General features: G+C 34.8%; 1 protein-coding gene, 1 long non-coding RNA gene and 1 pseudogene across 2 annotated transcripts; all 3 read right to left on the reverse strand.

The window, feature by feature from the left end:
- Positions 1-5146: 5146 nt before the first annotated feature.
- Positions 5147-6155, reverse strand: LOC114743642 (ethylene-responsive transcription factor ERF069-like). Its single transcript, XM_028931860.1, has one exon. The coding sequence runs from the start codon at positions 6153-6155 to the stop codon at positions 5268-5270; it is 888 nt and encodes a 295-aa protein (XP_028787693.1). The 3' UTR covers positions 5147-5267.
- Positions 6156-13085: 6930 nt separating this feature from the next.
- LOC114743637 (uncharacterized) lies at positions 13086-13854 on the reverse strand. Its single transcript, XR_003740017.1, has 3 exons — positions 13693-13854; positions 13453-13586; positions 13086-13358 (listed from the first exon to the last, which is right to left on the reverse strand). It is a non-coding gene; the product is annotated as an uncharacterized LOC114743637 (long non-coding RNA).
- Positions 13855-14010: 156 nt separating this feature from the next.
- LOC114743643 (probable N-acetyl-gamma-glutamyl-phosphate reductase, chloroplastic) lies at positions 14011-18150 on the reverse strand (annotated as a pseudogene).
- Positions 18151-18209: the final 59 nt, after the last annotated feature.

An 18209-nucleotide genomic window follows, 5' to 3' on the forward strand; every position in this document is an offset into this window, starting at 1 on the left:
TTCAACAGATTCTCTACACCCTTTCCGATGGGTTCTCGACCGCCGTTCCTTCGCGTTCCTCCCCCTATCCCCCTTTGCTCAGCCTGTGTTCAAGTTGCTGGATTCTCATCACTGCTTATATCTAGTGACATCAAAAACTTCTTTTATAAATAAAAGATCATGAATTCGATCATATTTATAATGCTTAATTAATTACACAATACTCACCAAATGAATTTGAAAATGAATAACGATTTAGTGATGAATATAGGCACAAATGTAGACGGAGGATGCTTGGTGTGGGGGGACCCATGCAGATATGGGGCAAGTTGTTCTTTTTTTTGGTTTTTTTTTTGGGGGGGGCCGCTAGCAAGAATGAAAGGGGTAAATCCCAGTTGCATAGAAACGACAATATGCAAAAGGCTTTATATTCAGAAATGCAGAATTTATCAAACCTGCAATTCCTGATCTACCAGACAACGACCCATCTGTGTGCGCTTTTATTTTTTATTTCCCACATCTTCAAATCAAAATCCCTCCATTTATTTTCAACCCCCACCACCTCTGGCATCTCCATTTGTGCATCGCTGTTACAATTAATACTTACCATCACGATTTTACATTTATTATATAACCCAAAGGAGGACGTACATGCTTAGCTTGCATGGATATGAGTCACCCCAGGAAAAAAGACACAAACCCAGAATGTTTGTCTTTTTAGGAGGCGTCTTCCATTGATTCAAGATGAGTTCAAATGGAGGTGGCTACGGTTTTTTGTTGGTGCCGACAACTTGGTGGGAGGCAACAAGAGAAGACAAAAAATATATAAGGATGATAATGATGGGCATTTAATGGGGGGCGATATGTTAATTTGGACGTTTTATGTCTTTTTACGGTGTTTTGGTTTTGTTATTAATGGGGAAGATGAGGATCTTGGTCTTTGGCAATACTTTTTGTGTCAGTATCCAGTAGTGATGCTCTTCGTGAGGTTGTGGGTCGCACGCTTCTGCCCCCACCCCCACCTCCTGAAATCGTTCCAGAAAGGTCAAAAAATGACATTCCTGACATGACATCAACACATTTTATATTTTCTCTAAATACACAATTAATCGATTTAATCAAACAAAATTACTGAAAAATCCCTTATTACAAGACTATACCTGATATTTAATTAAGAACTTAAACCATGTTTCCAACCCCTGTTTAACTATTTGGCCAAAAAGAAAAACTCTTCTTTGCACCTAAGGGAGCACATGTTACGCGGAGTCAAAGATGGGTCTGCTTTTCTTTTTCTTTTTTTTTGGCCAGCTAAGGATGTGTCTGCTACTCATGGATTTAAGTGCATCTCTGAATACTAACTCTAATTCTTAATATAAAAATTAAATAATTAATATAAAAATATTAAAAAAATAGTTAAATTGGTTATTTGTCATGAACATGCATTGATTTTCATAAATTATTTTTTAAATAATATGCATCATAATACTTTTTGGTAAAAACATTTTAGAATCAATATGGTAATTTAGAAAAATAAGAAACAAGCTAAATTTAGATTTTTCCTGAAAAAAAAGAAGCTAAATTTAGATTTTAAGGACCAGTAATAAATTTTGTGATATGGAATTTTTCAGCAATTTACCTATTTAATTACTACTTCCGGTTCTTAATATAAAAGCTAGTTAACTAATTTGAGTAGATTAAGGAAACCAATTAAGTTAATTATTTATAATAAATATATGTTATCTTACTTAAAATATCCTTACTAATCAAATGTGTTAATTAAAACTATTATAAATACTGACTTAAAAAAAATAAATATGAGAAATAAAATAAATTAATATCTGATATTTAAAATCAAAATAAAAATTAAATAAATTTTTATATTAAGAATTCGCAGCAGCAATTTATGGTTGGAATAACGTGGCGCCATGCTTATCTATATATATATATATATATATATATATATATATATATAAACAAATGGAAACAAAAGCTGCGGCACAATTAAGTGATGATGATGAAATGGACCGAAAAGCCGTGAGGCATTTTCATTTAATTTATGTCTTTCACAATTTTCTTTTTCATTTTTGTTTTTTTGCCACTTGGCTCGAAATATCTTCTTTACTGTTTCCTATGAATTATGAAACAATAAATACAAAATCTATAGTAACGCCCAATCGCTCCGCTGCATCTCATCTTTTACCGTGTCTATTTCTGGCAAAATTTAACAAGAAAAATAGGGAGAGAAAAAAACAATACTATTGGCCATGGTATGTTTTTAATTTGTATGCCTTTTATACCCTTTTATTTCACTCTGAAGTTAATGTTGACAGGAAATTTAATTTGATTTATAAACAAAAATTTATCTTATTTGTCGACCATAACATTATTATGTTGCTCTGGCACTTTCCATATTTAACAAAGAACTTGTAGAAAACATTGAATACAAATTCATGACCAGCCAGCTTTGATTTATATCCCTTTTGATTTATGCCACTTCAAGCTGTAAAATCGCAGGCCTTTCTTTCAAAACAACTTCCCGGCAGCGTTCATCAGCATTGAAATTATTTTTGATGAAAACTTTTTAAAAAAAATATAAAACATATATTTTAAAATATTCTTTTAAATTATTTGTATTGAAATTACCTCATTTAACACATGTAATCAATAAAAATGATTTAAAAAATAACAAATATACAGGAACATCAAATTCATCTTCTAACAAACTCTTATATTAACAATCTGGGACAGTAACTCAATAAGCTTTCAACTAAAAGCGTGCGTACACACGACATATACTCTACTAACAACACGCAGATCAGGATATTTTATGAAGCTTTGTATGAAAAAAATATATTTTATGAAGGCGGTAAGAGAATTTCAATTTTAATTGACTATTAATGAATAAACAACGTGGGAAACGCTCAACTTGATTCTTATCAAGTACCACGTTAAAAGCCATAATATTAATTTCATCCAACCGTGCTTATTCATTTACTAGTCAGTTTTCTCTCTTTTAATATATTTCACGTTGTTGAAAGGTTACGATCGCCTCGTAAAACTACTAATTTGCGCTCTCTCTTACACAAATTGAAATTGAGCTACTGCTACCCCCATCTGTGTACCTTCGGACATAACTTGTTAATTATCTTTTTGAATGCACAAATAATGATATACATATATTTATATATTTTTTGACAGGGTAAAAACAGAGAGAGAGAAAGTCTCTCTTCTCTTTTAATATGTAACCCTGTGATATAAGGGAATCTTCCTGATGTATTTGCAGACACACACGCACACACAATATTTTATATATGTGGCTCCAATATGACGAAATTGGTTTAAGCCTTCAGGGATTCAATATTATAACCTGTTCTCATTTTATTTCTCATTTTCTAAGGAATATAGCGTATATATAGTCTCTTTCTTGGCCGTGTGAAGTGAAAATATTGAAATGAAAAAGTTGGGTTGAAACAGTAAAATATTTGTGGCTGTGATTTGGTGGGATAAAAAGAGAGCACGCAATTATAAGCATTTCAGAATTCAGACCGCACATGAAGCACAATAACCCTCGCATTGCCTCGCCTGATTAACCGCTCCGAATCTTCTTCACTGCTAGATGGACAGGCCCGAGGCTCTTTTGTTGAGATTCCATACATTTTTCTTTTCATCTCATTTGTTTGATGAATTAATACTACCTCCAGTCCTTAATATGTTTTTAATATAAAAAGTAGTTGATTAATTTAAGTAGAATAAAAAAATTACTTAAGTGAATTATTTATAATAAATACTACCTCCGGTCCTAATTATAAGAGCCAATTGACTAATTTGAGGAGATTAAAGAAATAGGTTGAGTTAGTTATTTGTCCTAAATAGGTGTTGTCTTTCTGAAAATATTCTTGCTAATCAAGTATATTGACTAGAACTATCATTGTTAAAGGGGCTATTTTGAAAAAAAAAAAGTATAAATATGAGAGACAAAGTGGATTGGGGTCTTATATTTAGGACTAACACAAAAGTCAAACGGGGTTTTATATTAAGGACCGGAGGTAGTATGTCTTATCTTTCCTAAAATATGTTTGCTAATTAAGTATATTAGCTAGAACTACTATTATTACAAAGACTACTTTGAGGAAAAAATAAATATGAGAAATAAAATAGATTAAAATTTTATATTTAAAACCAAAATACAAATCAAATAAGCTTTTATATTAAGGAGTGGAGGTAGTATTATACTCCTTCCCTTCACCCGAACTAATGATAGGGTTTATTTTTATTTAAAAATATATATTAAATAGGATTAAATTGAAAATTTATAAAGTTTTAATATAAATTTAATAAAATTTAAGATTTTGTTAGTTTCGATAAATAAAACATAAAATAACTTATAAATACAATCACATATATAATACAAATCATCCATCTATTTCACAATATGCCTCATAATAAAGAAAAGTATCACTACTCTGTCAAGAGAAATATTCACATTTAATATCTGATAACGGCTTAAATAGGATTTCCTCTAATAAGAGTATGCCTATACTTAACAATATAAGCATTTAACTCTATATTTGAGCAGTACATTTTATGCTTATCACAACGATAAGTATGGAGCACTTATCTTAATTTTTACTATACTGGTCCATATTTAATTTAATTTTTTTGTATTGTAATTAATTTTTTTATTTTAATAACTACATAATTTATTATTAAAAAAATTGCATATAAACATTTTCATATGCTAAATTTTAAATGGTTTAGATTAGATTGCATATAACAAGTGTGGCTGAATGAGGACTCCTGTATTTGATGCATAAAACCTGAACTTAAAGGTCTAAAGCTATTGTCATTTCCTAAAACACGCACTAAAAGCAAGTCGAATAAATTGATCAGAGTATGAAGTAAAGATCAAATATACTTGAAAAGTAACATTTGCGGTCCACATTTCCAAAACACAAAAAATTGTCGCAAGAAATTTAAGACTCCAAGTGTTGGCACAGATGACTCCGAGGAACACAGAGCCAAGCTTATCCATCAAATAACAATAGTAGTAATTAAAAGACTTGTTCTTTTAGCCTCGTACGATCTCAATTCTTAAAGTGCACCACCATTGCCTGGTGAAAATGGAAATTTTCAAACCCAAAAAATATATATTAATACTCGGTTGATGATAAACAAAACCAAAACACGGCAAACCCAAACCCATACAAAAATTGCCGATTCTCGGCAACATCAAACCAGTACCAGAATCCTATCCTATTATATTACTCACTACTCACTACTACCACTACTCAGAGAGCAACAAGCGGATCTGTCACAAACAAATCGCCGATATCTTGGAAATGGTCATCTCTGTGCCAACTTGAGAATCCGAAACCCGAATCGAAATCGAAACCCAAGTTGAGGTTTTCGATGGGACTGGCCCACGCATCGGAGTAGATGCTTTCTGTAATATTAGTGTCGTCAAATATGTCCGGCAACGATGTTTCGAAGTCGAATATGTCCGCCGGCAACCCTGAGAAATTCTCCGATAACCCCGACGATGACGACGACGGTGATTCATCCCGACATTCACTGATCGTATCATCTTTGGTTGTTACAGATTCAACCTCCTCTGACAAACTTCCACTCTGAGACTGAAGAACAGATTTCGGGGAGCTCAACTTCTCCTCCTCGCACTCCTTCCCCGGTGGCGTTATGAAATTAGTCAGTGCCTCTGCTCCTCTCAGCTTAATGGCGGCTTTATCGTACACCATCGCAGCTTCCTCTGCAGTCTCGTACGTTCCCAACCACAACCGTACACGTCGCAGAGGATCTCTGATCTCCGCCGCCCATTTCCCCCACGGCCTCTGCCTCACTCCCCTGAACTTCTTCTCCGCCGACGCTTTCATCGCCCGCCGACTTCCCATTACTCTACCACTCCTATTACTCTTGCGACGCTTGCTCTCAGGCTTAGCAACGACATCGTTTTGAGTGATGGTAATCTCGTTGACGAACCTCCTACCGCGGTGGAGCGTGACAGCCCCTCCTTCTTCATCGCTGGATGAATCCGTGGCATCGCCGTCTGTCACGCTTATTCTAACAACTCTGGGATACTTCATTCCTCGGTAAAGATGGTGTTGCTCCTTCGGCGAGACGAGTTTAGTGTGGTGGGTGTATCTGATGGAAGGCGCAGTCATATTGATGAAGCCTGTGTATTAGACTGTTAACGGTGATGACATTGAGGGGTCAAGCCTAAAATAGAGATAAAGTAAAAGGTGGAGAGAGATAGATTCCCTTGAGACTAGAACAGTACACGGGTAGAGAATAAAGAAGGTAGCAGAAAGCAAAGGCAGAGAGGAACACAGCCGTCAGAGTGAAGCTTAAAACGCAGAGAAATCTGGGGTGAATGAATTGAATATGGGTCGGGACGTCCTGAAAGAACGAGAAATTGCCAGGAAAGTGACACCGAAAAGGTGTGTAAGCGTGAAACAGAGATCAGAAACGGTAAGAGTGAGAACAGAGAGCCCAGCACAAGCTGAGTCAGGAAAATGCAAAAGGCAGGGAAAGCAGGGGGATATTGGGGGAGACCCAAGAGCCGTAGGGAAAGGAAAAGCGGAAATTTTCCGAGAAAGTTGAAAGATAAAGAGAAATAAAAAAGATGATAGAATCTTTAGTAGGAAAAGGAAAAGGAATATATGTTGCTAAATCAAGGAGCCACCACACACAGCAAGTTGTACTTGCTTAGTAGAACAAGTCTAACGGAGCAAATGGTTTCAGGAAATCACAGAGAGGGAGAGACGAGAGAGAGGGGGGGTTCTGGAAAAGAAGACGACACTGTAGCAGAAAGGAGAGGTTTTGGGAAAATAGAAGATAATGAAGCGGAAGGAGGACTGTTTAACCGGCGACGGAAACGAACCTATTTTATAGGATCCAGGTCATCCAACCGCCCTATTTACTAAATCAGATTTAAAAGACACAAAATTTGTTTTGTTTTGGAATTTTTAAATTGGGAAGGCATGTGAGGTCGTATCTCAGAAACGGAACACAAATCGGGCAATCACTAAGACGACACGTGGCGTGGATGGGATTGAAGGTGAGGTGGAGGAAGAAATGTTCTTGGTAACAGGGATTGAGGTCACGTGAGGGGACACACTTTGGGTCAGTCCTCCTTTGACTGGAAGAAATTAATATGGCGCCAACGTCCCTGGTTTATTATTATTAAATTATTACCAGGAGTACTAGCACTTAATAAGTAAATAACGAATTAAGTTAAATTTCGGTTAAGCGTGTGATTTTATGCCGATTTTATTTCTGAGGTAAAATCACCGCCCTCATTTTTTTTAGTAGTATAATTTTATTCCTAATATTATTTTTCATATGCACCAAATAAAAAAATCATGAGTAAAATCGTATAAAAAAATTAAGAAACAAATTGTGCCACTAAAAAATTTGATGCGCCAAGTACACCTGATAATTAAAATCAGGAATAAGATTATACCTTTATTTTTAAACTTCTCATTTAATTAGTATTTATATATGCATGAAAAAATTATATACAACACTGGATACTTTAATTTTATTTATGATATACCTAAAATCCTAATATTATTTTTCCTGGTGTGTTTAGCAATTTAATCTTATTTATAGCAAATTTAGTGTCCTAAATTAAAAATAAAATTGAAGTGCTGAGTGTGACTAAAGAAATAATATTGAGATATTGGATGCACTAAGAAAATAATATTAAAGTGCTGAGATGATTGAAGTTATTTTACCAAAAATATATATTTGATCAAATTCAAACAACTCATTGGGCAAAACATTTATAGTTTTTTTTTTATTCTATCAGCCTTGTAATTATTTATTGGGGAACGGTTCGTTAATTAAATGTTTTCCAGTGATACACACAAACGGGAAGGGTTGTTTAATTTGGGGGGTAGTAAATGGCATCATCTCCGTTACCCTCACTAATTTATTTGTCTTTTATTCCATTCCAACTAACATTCCAAAAGCTATTTGGGTAAAAATCAAACTATAATTTTAAAAATAACTTTACAGTATATAAAATAAGCATGTGATAAGAATTTTGTTTCAATTGATGTGAAAGCACTGTTAAGATGTTACTAAATGCTCCCTTACTCTTTCTGAACTCCCTCTAATTCTAATTACTTGGCAAAGTTAATTAGTTTGGCATATTAAAAAAATGACAGTTGATATCCTTAAACCTGTTAAAAAAATATGTGACATTTTAATTTTGCTATTCAGTGTAATTAACAACCATAATTAAGCATGGTCCAAGAGTCAAAAGGTGTAAGATTAAAAGAGTATTTATCACGTCTTTGGTTAAAACCAAAATTTGAAATTTGAAAAATTAAAATCAAGATTCATGCAAATTTGAAGGGCCAAATATTATATTGACCTTTTTTTAAAATAAATATCTTTATCGAGATACCTATACCTCAAAACTTGAAATTATATATATTATTGTACTCGTATGTTAAAATTTTTAAAATTATTGCATCATACTATATTGCACCGTTGGTGCTTCTAATTGTGTTTAAAATGCATGTATGGCATCTCTCTGCAAAACAAATATAGTGTCTTCCAGGTTAATCAAAGCCAGAGTTCTCTGTTAATTATTTACGGCCCGACTAAAGAAGCAAAATTGACTTTTAAAATCCTGGTTAAATGATGAGTTAGTTCAACCATTAAAATACCTTATAATTGAACTCTGCTCATGATGGAAATCTGGCAAAGTTTAGAAGCATACATACAATTAGTACCTCCTGTTTTTAATATAAGAATTAGTTTAGCTTTTAATTTGATTTTAAATATAAGACTCCGTTTCGCTTTATCTCTCGTATTTACCTATTTTTTTTAAAAGTAGTCATTGTAGTAGTTATACATGTTAAAAGTTTAGTCAAGTGGTAATTTTAACTAATACATGATTAGTAAGGATATTTTTAAAAAATACAATATTTAATTATTACAAATAACTAACTCAATAAATTTTTTTAATCTATTTAGGGTTAATACAAATTTTAGTCCCTCAAATTTGGGCCCGATTTGGTATTGGTCCCTGAAATTAAAACGTGTGGTATTGGTCCCTGAAATTATGTTCGTTCAGACTGTTGGTCCCTGGCATCTTAGCACCGTTAAATTCTGCTGACGTGGCGTTAACACTGTTAAACTGATGAGTTGGCATATGACCTGGACATGATATTGGTCCCTCAAATTGGGGCCATTTTGGTATTGGTCCCTGAAATTTAAAACTGATAGTATTGGTCCCTCAAATTATATCTGTTTCTAGCATTTGGTCCCTGATAGCTTTAGGCCCTCCTCTTTTTATCTGTTCCTGTAGAACCCTCTACTTTGCTGTCAGCGACTCTGGTGGCTTGCTGGTTGTGCCTGCCTTTTTGTTGGAGTTGCTAGTAAGGTTCTTGTTGCTTTTTCTCAAGCTTCTTACTCTGGTAATGGGCTTCTCTTTTTTCTTGGGAGGTTCATCATCATCTGTACTAGAAGAAGATGGCTTCAATGGGAGTGGTTTTGTATCTGAAGTCGGCTTCTTCTTCTCATGAACTGTTAAGTCACCTTTTTGCCCAAAGGTAGCAGATGAGGTAGAAGGTTTAGCTGAGAATGCAATACGTTTACTCCACAATAATATAGGAGCAGAAGCTCTATGTTTTGACAAAAGTGAATCCCAGATTGCATAGATTCTCTTCGACCATAGCCTTCCATTGCTCATGCCACATCATCAAGTTTTAGTTGCCAAGTCAAATGCCATATCATAGGTTAACAAAGTTAGAGCCAACTCAGACAAATTTGATGGCGTAAAGCTATCAAGAACCAACGGCCAGAGAAACAGATATAAATTGAGGGACTAATACCATCTATTTTAAATTTCAGGGACCAATACCAAAATGGCCTCAAATTTGAGGGACCAATACCATGTCCAGGTCATATGCCACATATATGCCAACTCATCGGTTAACAGTGTTAACGCCACGTTAGCAAAATTTAACGGTGCCAAGATGTCAAGGACTAACTGTCTGAAACGGATATAATTTTAGGGACCAATCGTTTTAAATTTCAGGGACCAATACCAAATTGGGCCCAAATTTCAGGGACTAAAATTTGTATTAACCCATCTATTTAAATTGATTAATTAACTCGGACCTAGAATTAGGCAAGAGCTTGAGATCAAATGATCTATACCTCAGATAATATTCGTGGGTTACATCATTACATGTATGAGAGTTCATTGAGGAACCCCAAGAAGACAACGTCCATTGTTTTTGTTAGTTCATGGGAAATCACAAACGCAACATCGATCACAAAGTCAAACTCAAGAAGGTCTGTGGTCCGCCTTACTTCATGCCTTGAGCCACTCAATGCTTGCCCTATCATTTGGAAACCTCAATCCAACACCCCCCTTCTCATAACTCCTTTCTCTTCCCCGTCCTTTTCTACTCTCTTTGCTATATTATTACTTGTTTTCCTCACTTTTTATTTTAATTAATCATTTAATGCCCTCATATATCAAAACCATTGTTACACATATAATACATATTAAGCTGTGTTAATTATTATTGCTATTGTTGCCAAGGATGAATAATTGGCAAATATTTGTCAATGATGATATTGCATGTATTAGAACTTGCTATATCACAGCGAACATGGATCAAAGGGTCGAAGCTACATAGATTGGATTTGCAGGCATATATAGCAGAGTTTATGGAAATCCTTCAGGTTATTAAGATCAATGGGAGAAGAGTGACGTTCGAAAGATTATTAGTACTATTTACAGTAACTCTGCTACAGAGCATTGAACCTCTGAACAGCTAGTTCTTCATGTCTCATCAACGTTATTAAATTAATAGGCAGAGGGCACGTACGTGTTTAGACAATACAATGAATGAGCGAATTAACTGGCTCACACAATGTTCATACCTAACACTGGTTAAAGCTCAACATAAAATGAATTTGTGGCCTTCACTTTACGGAACATGCCAACCATGAAAAAGTGTCACACTTAAGAATAACAGTACCACCAAAAAGCACTAATGAATGAGCCGAAAAAGAGGAATGATTAGTGGGTGAGATATGGTGTTTAATGATGATCATATAAGAGACAAGGATTAATTTATAAATTTAAGGATGGATTAACATGTGGTGAGTCGTCGACGGCTTCATAATCAGAATAAATCTTCAGCCTCATTGCACAGTGATTCTATTCTGCTACTTTTCAATAAACAAACAGAGATTAGGAGGCTGATTTTAAGGAAGACGGTCTTCTGTTTGATTCTCGAGAGATGAATATAATTAAAGCGTTTCATAAACTCCAGAGAGCAATGCCGTTACGCAGAAGAAGACATGAGGCAAGCTTCCATGTGCGCCTTTCATCACAGATAGATACACCAAAATAATAATAATAATAATAATCAGAGAGAGATGATCAGGTCATAGTACTGATCGATGTGAGAGCAACAATAATAGAGGGAGGGAAGCGTGCTTTTCAATGCTCTGAGCCTTCAACATGTAATTGTTTGTTTGCCGTTAGTTTAAACTTTAAATTCGTGAAGTGTCACCGACATACTGTTTTGGTTCGACGCCCTAATGGCTAGTGGGAGCCAAATGTTTGGAGGATAATTATATCAAACGCGAGAGGCTTGTAAATGCAAAAGCTTAAAACCACTGAAAAGCTTAGAGGCATGTACGGCTTTCTTTTCTCTGCCTCGCTGCACCTTGCTGTCCAAAATTTACCCACCTCTCATTTAATGCTCTCACAATAATCTTCCCTCTGTTTTCCTTTTATTTTTTTTCCCCAGTACGATTTGTGATTAAATGTAAGTATTTCTTTTAATGAGAATTTGAACTTGATTTGTCATAATACCAGAGACTAATCTTTTATGTTGAATCAAATCCCACTTGGTTCTATTTTCTTTATTTTCATTTCATTTTTTTGTCACTACTTGCCCTAATTATTACTCACTCGATATTTTAACTATCCTTTTCACCCAATTTTTTTTTTAAAAACATATTACTACTACTATGTTGTTGTTAATCTTGCAAATAAATTTAAAATTAATGGTGGAAAAAAAATAAATTTTAAATTATGAATGCGTATAGTCTGTCTAGAGACATGGTAAAATCCTTCTTTGTAGCCCAAAAATTAATAGAATAACAAATATTACTCTATGCATTCCTATTTATATAAAATATTACTTATTAGTCATTAATATAATATAAGACTGCTTACAAAATTTAATGAAATATTGTTTATGACACATTTCGAAAATATCCTGACTTTTCTATTCTCTCCATCTTTTTCCTCCAAATTAAATATATCAATTAAAATATTCTTTTGAGTTCATGATTCGAGATAAATTTCGGATTTAACTGGCTTGAGAATGCCTGGTGGGAGCCATATGCTTTGTTTATAAGTATTTACATTCCAAAAATACTTGGGAATTTCTCCTTCAACAAATTCAGATCAGCTAGAAAAATAATTTTCTTTCCAACCTAAATAACAATATTATTATTTGAAAGATGAGTATTGTTTTTTCCCCTATGTAATAGATATCATTCTGTTAGAAACAATCCTATTTGAAATATTGTTAAATATTAAATGTGAACAAGTTTTTTAGTTAGAATTTAAATTTTAGTTCATCACATTATGAGGGATTAACTCATTTCATTAAACTCAACTTCCGTTGATAATATTTTCTCCTGAGTTTCATCATGTCACTCGACGCACTAAACCGGCCTGTACTTTCCGCGCCATTTCATGTTTGTATTTTGGCTTCTTACGTATTTTTCTAACTATTAATTATTAACTAAAATAATTTTAAGAATAAAAATCAACGTTTACATCCAACAACGTAGCATTTTATTTCTTTTAACGGGAACATAATATTTTTAGTTGTCTAAAGAAATATTAGTCACTAGATAAGTCTTCAATAACAATACATTTAATAGTTTCAAACTTCTAACCTGTTTTAAGCTCCTCAAAAGTCACAATTAGTCATTTATCAAGGGGAAAAATTAGAGGCTATCGTAACGAACACTAATATGAGGGGTAAAAGACAAAACACAAGCAGCACGTAGGCTTAAAAAGTAGGGTTTTTTGCCCAAGAATTATGGAATTAAATAATCATAAATATCTGAAGGCAAAACGAAAGAAGTGATATGAAGAGAAACATGCGAAACATGCTAATCCTACAACCAAGGATGGAATTGACTACTCCGTAACATCCGTGTCCTACAATTTCCCTTCATTCAAGAAGGATTATTAAGGATAAATTTTATTGACAAATACATAATTTGAACAACATATTCATTAATGCATCTAGTTGGCACCTCGTCCTTAACTATTTGACTCTGCTTCATCACCCGCAGCATGCCTGCATCAATCAATGAAAGCAAATATGAAAATAGACTAGACTAGTCCACAGTTTGCCAGAAAAGTAAGGCTCATAGTCAAAATCTTTGGCTAACCCTTGGATAATATTATTAGTATTACTCTAAGGAAACAAAGGCTGGTAATGAAGACCCAAATTTTCTGGAAATCCCATCATCGCATTAAGATTCTGCAAAGCTTGACCAGAAGCTCCCTTCACTAGATTATCAATCTGCAACAACACAGATATGCTTAGAGCCAAGGCCTTTACCAAATACAAACAAGCAAAGTCAAAATCACATGAAAACGAAAATTACAAAGAGAAAAAGCAAACTTACTACAGATATAATGATTGCTCTCCCAGGAATTCGGTCTGGAAAAACATTGATCAAACAGTAGTTGGTTCCTCTGACGCTATGAGTACGAGGGATGGCTCCGTTTTCCAACAGTAGGACAAATTCTTCATCCTGAAAGCACCAAGCAGTGGAAGAGGAAGTCAGGAAGAGGCACAAATAGAAGTTTAGACATCGACCAAATCCAGACAGATAAAGGCAACAATCATAGTAGGCCAATGCCTCCTTATGAAGGTTGTGCACATTTCCTAACTAAAAATGAAAACTAATCAACAGCACAACAGTGTATTTTTCGCATGCTTGTCAATTTATGGTGATAATAAGGATAAACCTCGTAAATTGCTTCAGCTGCTGGTGCAAGTCCTCAATTCTTACTCCTGGAGCCATTTCCACATAGATAGTCGATTGCATACCACGGATCTAGTAGATGGAAGCGGTGTTATCTTCATAAGCTAAAGCTAAATTGATAACCGGAATATACATATATAAAATATAAATCCTGGTAGAAACTCTTACCATTGGAATCAAGTGTGGGGTAAAACTAATGGTTACCCTTGAACGTGCAGCATCTGAGAGTCCTTGTTCAGTTTCTGGAACTGGAATTTACACAGTAGAATCTGTGTTATAGGTTCAGGCCATTTGATGGGCTGGTTTGTTTGAGCTAATCAAGTACAAATGCTCAATGCCATTTGTCCCCGACTAAGGCAGAAGTTCAAAGGCACAAGGTTCAACTCCATGTTGTTCACGTGGGAAAGAGGTCATCAGTTTGAGTATCAATGTCAATGAGGAGCATGGGAAACTTTGTAATAATTTGTTTGAATTTGACTGTTTATGCTTGCAAACTACAAGCTATAATTAAATATCTTAAAATCCTTATCAGACCAAATTAGAGCCCCTAATATAGAACTAGGCTAGTTGGTTAATATTTGGCCCGACCATTCTTGACATTGGGGATCACAAAAGAACAGGGTTTTGATGGACATGCCACGTAAGAACTATCCCCAGCTGTCTGCCCTCTTCCCAAATGCCAGTAGTGATGTAGACTAAAGCTGTACTGCATATTACAGATTAGTTTATTGCATATATCTGCCATCATCATTAGGCTTATAACATGCAGAAGTGCAAATGATAATCACCCAGACCCAGCAAGGCAATAGTGAGATTTAAAGATAGCAACAAAGAACCTTTGAAATAATTTGGGTTTTGATTCAATGCGTTAGTTAAGCTAAGTTTGTAAAATTTAAAATGCACAAATCCATTTAAACACGTCATGTCAACTTACCATGGCGATGTCGGGTGACACCATATGAATTGATACCTTCAGCTACTTCTGTAAATAATAATTTTCCCTAACACTACGCCCTGCAACAGCGAACCAAAGAGCAGATACATGCAGACATCAGAACTGCTATTGTTGAGACAAAATATAAAAGAAGGCCTTAAATCCTAACCTGCTCCACTGACACCAGATTTTGCATCAATGATAACATTTTTAGCCACGATAAGATTAGCCTGAAACCCAAGGAAAATAAAAAACTTGAAACTAAACAGCATTGTCTTTCAAGCTAAGCAGTAAAAAGCTATGTCCAGAGCTCTAAACATGGACCCCTAAAATTTCTTGATTTCAGTAACTCAGACTTCAGTAAAAAGTTGATGTGTGTGTGTGTTCAGTAACTCATACATGCACCCATCGCAAGATGCGAAAAAAGGTCGTATTCAATAAACACTACTCGCCTTTTGATGCAAACAACCTTGATGACCACATATGTTCTATCTTCCTTTTTAATTACCTTTTTTCCTTCTTGTTCTTCATCTCATCAAAGTCAACGACAAATAATTACTTTGCATTTTTACTCCAAAAATAAAACAGAGCAGCCATTAATCAAAAAATAAAATTCATGGAAAAGAAAAGGATTCGTAACTTTGCTCACAAATGGAAAACAATTCTGGCACTAAACGATTAGAAGAAAAAAAAGCACTGCAATCATTCTCTCTGGTATATCAACAAGAGGCACACCCAAAAACAAACCACTCGCTGAATTCCAAGGATAAGCAGGGTGGGAGAATCGCCATAAAGCAAGACTTAATCTTTTACTGTGAATAACTTCTCAGTCCATAATCCATAGACACCAGTTTATGGCAAGTAATGCACATATTTGTAAATATCTGCTTTGCTTTTTCTTTCTAAATCCTTTCAACAAGTCAACAATAAATCCACTTGATTAGTGCATAACGCGTAAGCTTGACTAACACCCCAGGGCCCAGCCCATCAAATTCAAACAATAGTGCATAGACAAATGGATAATATATAAGTAATAAACCTTAGGAACACAGCTTAACTTTGCGATTAATTTTAATATCTCAATCAGACGCATCTCTAATTACTGACTTAATGTAGCCAAGAAAAGATCATTTATCTACCTAATTGCTGACTTAGAAAGACACCACAAAACAAATATACTGACAAACTAAATGACAGCCTAGCACACAATATGGACCATAACGCACAATAAGAATGCTAACCTTTATCAGTGGGACAAGGGGAAGTTGAATGGATGTTGGATAACAACCGGGATTGGCGACTAAGCGTGCATTTTTTATTTCTTCCCTCAAAATCTCTGTCAATCCATAGACAGCTTCTTTCTAGATACAAAAAATAAAATATCGCTTAGCATGGAAAAATAAGACGAGTGATGGCCATTAAATTTAGACTTTCCAATGTCACTACTCTGGGGAAAATTTAACATGAAACCTTAAATATTTGGATACTGAAAAAAATAAAAAACAATTGACAAGTTAACTTTTTCAAGGTAACCTCATTTTCTCAAATGCATGCATTGCCCGTAGTTCAACAGTATGCCATGCGAGGTTCTCAACAAGGTATAAATTAGAACCTTAGAAGTCTCAAAGTGATGCACCATGTCCTTATAGTAGTTTCAAGGCTATTGGTTTACTAACAAAAACATCAAGAAATTACTGCAACATCCAAGTAGAAAATAGAGACTGGCCTGCAAATCTGGCGCCCTGTGTGGCTGACCATACCACTCTTCATACTCAGATATATCTCGTAGGCGGAAGTCCTACAAAAATATCTCATTACAAATCTGAAAAGTTACCTTTTATTTGTTTTAGAATCAAAAGAAATTATCAAATTAGTCATGATACTTCTGTTGACATACTGCAGATAGATCAACAATCTTCAAGTGCATGGGAAGGCCTTTAATTATTTCCTGAAAATTTAAAAAAAGAAGAAGAAGAAGAAGAAGCCAGAACTCATCATTGATAAAGAAAAATTGTTGAGACAACTGAAACTCTCTCCTTAACATTCTTCTGAAAAAGGTAACCAGAATCTAGTATTTTGTTTCTCAAATCAGGGAACAAAACATCTTGAGTCGTAAGAATGAACCTGAGTGGTTCCATGTGGCAAACAACAGAATACAGCATCCACATCAGAAAAGTTTGCATCCTTAACTGCAATCAAATCTGGCAAATTCTGCATATATGGATAGCTAGAACTCATGTAACACAGAATGAACGTACATCTCCTCACAGAAAAGTCAATTATAGAAAGAATATACATAAAATAATATGGAGAAGGAATTTGAATGATAAAAGAGAAAGCATGAGATATATTTGATAAATACCAGAAAAAAAGTGAGAAAACTGCCTTTCTTCTTATATCATGCATTAAGTTTGATGTACCTGTATAGCCAAATGAGGAAAAACAGATGCAATTGGCTGTCCAGCTTTCCTATCAGCTGTCATCAGAGTAACCTCAAATTGTGGGTGATTTGCCAAAAGCCGAGAGAACCTACCAAAATAGAACCATTAGTTCACAACCTACCGTTCCAAAGTCTGAACTAAAGTCTGAAAAGTGAAACACAAGGCACTAGATAAACTGTGTTAAAGGCGAGTTTGCTATGCAATTCACCTCAGCACCAGTGTATCCACTAGCTCCAAGAACACCAATACGTGCTGTACTTTGTGAAGTACAGTCACTGGACTTCATCGAGCATTTAATATATGGTTTGCCCTCATGCTGCTTTCTTAACTTGGAAAGCTTCTCCACCTAAACAAATTACGCGAGAGCATAATTGAGTAGTTAAAAAAAAAAAAAAAAAGTCAACCCGTCCTTGAATTATGAAGCTTCGGTCTTTAAAAATTAGTGAGCTGCATGAGTTAGTTCCCAAAAATAACAAAATGTGCATCAGTCCTTCAGGACTACGTCAAAAGACTAGAGTTAAAAATCAGCTGGATGTTCATGTTCTAGATAAAGCACCATACCACAAATAAGGATCAAAATTATGTAGAATGAACAAGAAGTCCCCAGAGCTAAAAATCAGCAAGACAATCATATAAGACATAAATGTAAAAGTTTAGGCATCATTAATCAGAGGAGTACCTTCCACGAGCAGCTTCTGTTAAAACAAATAGAACCGAAAGCTGCAGCGCTCATTTTAACGGACAGCTACGAAGTTCTGAACCACAGAATTAGCTGCCAC

The sequence above is a fragment of the Neltuma alba genome, unplaced genomic scaffold (genome assembly GCF_004799145.2).
Source record: "Neltuma alba isolate B1F8T4 unplaced genomic scaffold, ASM479914v2 tig00004084_pilon, whole genome shotgun sequence".
NCBI lineage: Eukaryota > Viridiplantae > Streptophyta > Magnoliopsida > Fabales > Fabaceae > Neltuma > Neltuma alba.

What these genes read in the sequence shown, in the direction of transcription:
- LOC114743642 (XM_028931860.1), bottom strand. Translation starts at nt 6,155, where the DNA reads ATGACTGCGCCTTCCATCAGATACACCCACCACACTAAACTCGTCTCG.